The sequence below is a fragment of the Elephantulus edwardii genome, unplaced genomic scaffold (genome assembly GCF_000299155.1).
Source record: "Elephantulus edwardii isolate Elephantulus edwardi_28Jun2011 unplaced genomic scaffold, EleEdw1.0 scaffold00001, whole genome shotgun sequence".
NCBI classification, from domain to species: domain Eukaryota; kingdom Metazoa; phylum Chordata; class Mammalia; order Macroscelidea; family Macroscelididae; genus Elephantulus; species Elephantulus edwardii.
Genome location: NW_006399751.1, coordinates 4,731,608 through 4,736,553, shown reverse-complemented (window position 1 = coordinate 4,736,553; position 4,946 = coordinate 4,731,608). Strand labels below are relative to the sequence as shown.

At 42.4% G+C, this 4,946-nt stretch overlaps 1 protein-coding gene across 1 annotated transcript in view; it reads left to right on the top strand.

The window, feature by feature from the left end:
* Positions 1-556: 556 nt before the first annotated feature.
* LOC102863942 (cytochrome b5 type B-like) overlaps positions 557-4,946 on the top strand; it is a 37,208-nt gene continuing 32,818 nt past the window's right edge. The window contains exon 1 of the mRNA XM_006878653.1: positions 557-718. Coding sequence (XP_006878715.1) covers positions 557-718 — 162 coding nt within the window. The remainder of the gene's footprint in view (positions 719-4,946) is intronic.

Below are 4,946 nucleotides of genomic sequence, written 5' to 3'. Positions count from 1 at the left end.
GAGGAAACACCAATTGCTAGATTACATTCTCGAGGCAACAGGAAAGATGCAAACCCAGAGTTGAACATAGACTACGCAGATGAAGGGGTGAAAACGTGCCTTCCCGTGACTGAGAACCACGGCAGGAAAGGGAAGTGGGAAGGAAAGGTCCTCTATTTCAGGACCCTACAGCCCACCACACCGAAAGAACGGCCCTTCTAGTGAAAAGACACCTGTCAATACGTGCCTTTCCAAAATCACGGTATCTGATTGGCAAAGTAGGGGGGGGGGGCATGACAATCCTGATTGGTTAGGTGGACGTCGAACCAGACTTACGCTCTGAGGATCGGGAGAGGAGAGGGCGGGCTTATAAGCTGGATGTCTTGTTTTACTGGTGAAAAGAAAATGAACGCCGAGCAATTCCGAAATGTGATTGGTTGTTACTAAGACACCCCCCCCCCCAAGGCTCTATGGGTCATAGTTACGGAAGCTGGCGAGGGCTAGGCGCGGGATTTGGCCCAAGGAAGGTAGCGGCAGAATCCCAGGTACCAGTAAAGAGGAGTCTCTCTCTACACGCATGGCGACTGCAGACGCTAGTAGCAGCGATGGCAAAGGGCGAGAGGGCGAGTCCTCTGTCACCTATTACCGGTTGGAGGAGGTGGCGAAGCGCAATTCCTCGAAGGAAATATGGATGGTGATCCACGGGCGAGTCTACGATGTCACCCGCTTCCTTGATGAGGTGGGGTCTGGGAGGTGGGCAGCCCCTGGGGGTGGTGGTGCAGAAGTTGAGGGGAGTCGAGCCCGCAGAGTGTGAGGTTTGTGGGCTAAAGGGAATGAGGCTTACCCAAAGGAGATACAGCCAACAAAAGGGACTATGACTCTTGAGGCTCTTCCAGATGGCACTACATTCGGGAGCCTTAAATAACAGTAAGGAGCATACATTGAGCACGCATGAAGCGCCAAACAAAGCTCTAAGCCATCGCCACCCCCATCTTACAGAAAGGGAAACTGAGGCTCAGGGAAGTTGAGAACTGCCAAGGTCACAAAGATACTTGATGGCCTAGGGCTGGGATGCTACCCTTGTCTTTATTATAGTGAGGAAAACCTTATAGTTGTTGCACTAATTAGAATTACCCTTGGGGCCGGAAGGACAGCAGGTGACCTTTGGCCGTTAACTCAGGTTCAGTCAGCCTGTTGCTTAACTTCTCCAAGTTGAAGTATTAGATTTTGTTACATAAGTTTTCTTTAAGAGTGTGGTGCAACTGAAGTTTTTGTTTAAGGAAATTGGACTGAAGTTTGGGGTTTGGTTTTTTTGGTTTTGATTGTGTGTTGGTTTTTTTTTTTTTTCCTTTTAAAAAAAAGCATTAGCTTTATTGAGTTTTATGTGAAATATTTGGTTCCCATTTAAAACATACGGTTTCATGAGTTCCCACAGACCTATTTGCCCATGTAAGTACAACCTCAGGGAGCTCTGATGGCCTAGAGGTGAGGAGTTGCACTGCCCCAAGTCACGCTCTTCGAATCCACCAACTGCTCCAAAGGGAAAGATGGGCAGTCTCCTCCTGTGCGATTTACTGCCTCTGAAAACCCATTGGAGCCTCAGCTAGGAGTGAGTTCCCAATCGATGGTATATAACAACAACAATTACATCCTCAGTGAAGAAATAGAGCAAATAACATCTTAAAAAGTCTTCTATTCCTGCTTTGCAATTATTTCTCCTGCCCTTACCTTCAGGCAACCGCTGAGATGATGCCATTTAAGATTAGTTTGAAGTTTTGGTTTTATGCCTTTATTTTTGATGGATTATTTTATTTTCTTATATTTGAGTTGTAAGTATAAGTCCCCTAAAATACTTGCTCTTCCATCATTCTTCATATATACAATTCATTGGATCATTTAACCTTGCTGTTAATGCTGTAAATGAAACAAATAGTTAATGATCTCAGCTATTGGTCAGAAAGATAGTTTGTTCAAGTTCACGCAGAGGTGGTTTGGAACAAAGTCGACGGCTAAAAAGTTAGCCATTTAAAATCCTTTGGAGCACAATTCTACTCAGACTGTGCATGGAACTGCCAAGAGTAGGATGAAGTTGACTTGGTGGCTGCTAAATTGTTTGCTTCCTGATATTCCTTGAATACACCTGAGTAATAATACGACTTTACTGTGAATAAACTGCGTTAGTTTCCCCCCCTTTCTGGAGCAAATACATTAATAAATACTAATCCTATTAATTTGGAGACCAATGGAGAAATCTTATGTTCTGGCTCTAAATTCCATAATAATATGTAAAACTTAAAAGTTTTCATTAAAAGAAAAACAACTTTTTAGTATTCTTAATGGCTGATAAATTAACGTCTTAGACCTTTGTGACTTCTTGCATTAGTATAGTATCTGGCATTTTGTGCTTTTAGAAATAGTTTCCCAAGATTTCATTCTCAAAATATCGAGATGTGAGAGAACTGGGTAATGACCTTTCTTTTGAGATTACAAGGTACAGATTTGGAGAGTCTGGTCATACATTGGATTAAAGGCAGAGTTGGAGAGGTCCTTTAGTTTCTCTTGTCTGCCTACCATTACTTCAGAATTCTAGTCCTAGGTATGTTCTCTGGTGTTTACCTCTTAAATTTCAGTTAGGATTATAGTGTATTAAAGCATAGTTATTAATGGTACAAAGTCACATTTTTTTCATTTGTGATTTCATGTCCCCAAAATTTCATTATGATTGATTTGGAAGCAACATTCGGTACTCAGCTGAGAAATATATTACTTCAGTTCTAAGGGGTGGTTTCTAAGAAGTTTCACTACATTCCAAAGGAGTCAGAGACCTCACAGATCTGGCAAGGTTTTCCTTGATGCTTGACCTAGAGATCTTTTTTATCTGGTTTGTAGTATTTGTACCTATTTCCAGGGGAGCTGTACCTATTTCCTTGATTATGCCACGCCTAAACATTCACTTATCTATCCATTTGCATATTATAGTCTACTGCATGCTGTGATGTCACTTTAAAGACTAAGGTGCCCCTGATTCAAGCCACCGTCTTTCTAGTGACCTGCTGTATGACCGAGAACTGGTCAGAGAATCAGGATGACAGGAGAATTGAAGAATTTGAGTTGTGGTGTTGAAGAGTGCTGAATGCCCCATAAATTGCCAAAAGAACAAACAGATATGTCTTAGAAAAATTACAAATGGAGTGTTCCCTGAAGACAAGGATGATGAAGCTTCATCTCACATATTTCTCATCTGGTGGATTCAAACTACATGCCAGCTGATTGCAGAGCAGTTTCTTACCACTATGCCACTAGTTGTTGTTGCTGCAACTAAGGAGGACCTGAGGCATTTCCTTCAGTAGGTCAAGGACTGTAGCCTTCAATATGGATTGAAGCACAACATCAAGAAAACAAAGATTTTTACCACTTAGCCAATTGGCAACATCATGATAGACAGAGAAGAGACTGAGATTTTTAACAGCTTCAGCTTGCTCAGCTCCACAATCAACACCCTTGGTACCAGCAGCCAGGAAATCCAAAGACTAATTGCTTTAGGAAAAATCTACTGCCAGGGATCTCTCAGAGTACTGAAGAGCAAACATGTCAGAGACTAAGATGCGCCTGATCCAGACCATGGTCTTTACTGTGCATTAGAGAGCTGGATAATGACTAACGATGATAGAAGAATCGATGCCTTTGAATTTAAAGAGTTGGATAGTGACTAATGATGATAGAAGAATCGATGCCTTTGAGTTGTGGTGCTGGAGAAGAGTATTGAACATACGATGGACTGCTAAGAGAACAAACAGGTCTGGCCTGGAGAGGGTGAAACCAGCTTGCTCTCTGGAGGTCAGGATTTTGAAATGCCCTCTCATTCTTTGGGCATATTGCCAGGAGAGACCATTCCTTGGAGAAGGACATCAAGATTGGAAGAGTGGAGGGACAACACAAGAAAGGAGGACCCTGAAAGATATGAATTAACTCAGTGACTGCTTTAATATGGGGATGGGTATGTCAGAGCCAATGAAATTGACTTAAGATAGAGCAAGATTCAGAGTTGTAGTATACAGGTTTGCTATGAGTTGCAGGCACATAACAGCAACAATGGGTGGCCTAGTGGTAATAAACTGCACTACAGTCAATTAGGATGTAGTTTGAATCCACCAGATGCTCCACTGTAAAAGGATGGGCAGTCTCCTTCCATGTGATTTATAGCCTGTGAAAACCCACTGGAAAGTCAGCTATGAATTGGCTCCAACTCAAAGCACACGCCCCCAGCAACAAATGCTTAGGAAAGAGATACTCGTGAGGGGCTGAAATTTTATGTAGGATTACCATGTTAAGGTGACAAGAATAAAGGTTAGAAAGAGGAAAGAATAAAGGTTAGAAAGAGGATTAGGAAGCTAGGCATGTGGGGTATCTGGAGGAAGAGAATCCTGTGCAAAAGGAACATGCTCTCACCTGGGACAGAAACATGGCTGGTGTGTTTGAAGGACTAGTGACAGGCTGGTGCGGTTGGATAGTGCTGGAAGAAATCAGCAGGGTCACCGAGGGCAGATCATGTGCAGGCTCTGAGAACAACTTTGACTTTTGCTCAGAAATGAGAAGCTTTTGGGCAGAGAAATGACAAACTGTGACTTAAAAGTTTAACAGGTTGCAGAGTGGAGTATACTTGGGGTGGGAGTTGGGGGGGGATTGTGTACCAATGAAGGAGTTTTTCTTTTGCTTTTCAAGGAGAGGAGCGAACTGGGGTTGGGGTTGGGGAGAAAAGTGCATCAATGAATGAATGGAATTCCAAAATCTCTGTAGATGTTCATTGAAATTAATAATAATAATAATAAAAAAAGTTTAACAGGTTCACTCACTGTTAAGGTGAATGAAAGAGATAAGAGCAGAATGGAAGAGAGATCTCACAGGCAATTGTAGTTAGTTAAGACTATTAACAGTTATCTAGACAAGGTAAGGTGATTGTGGTTTAG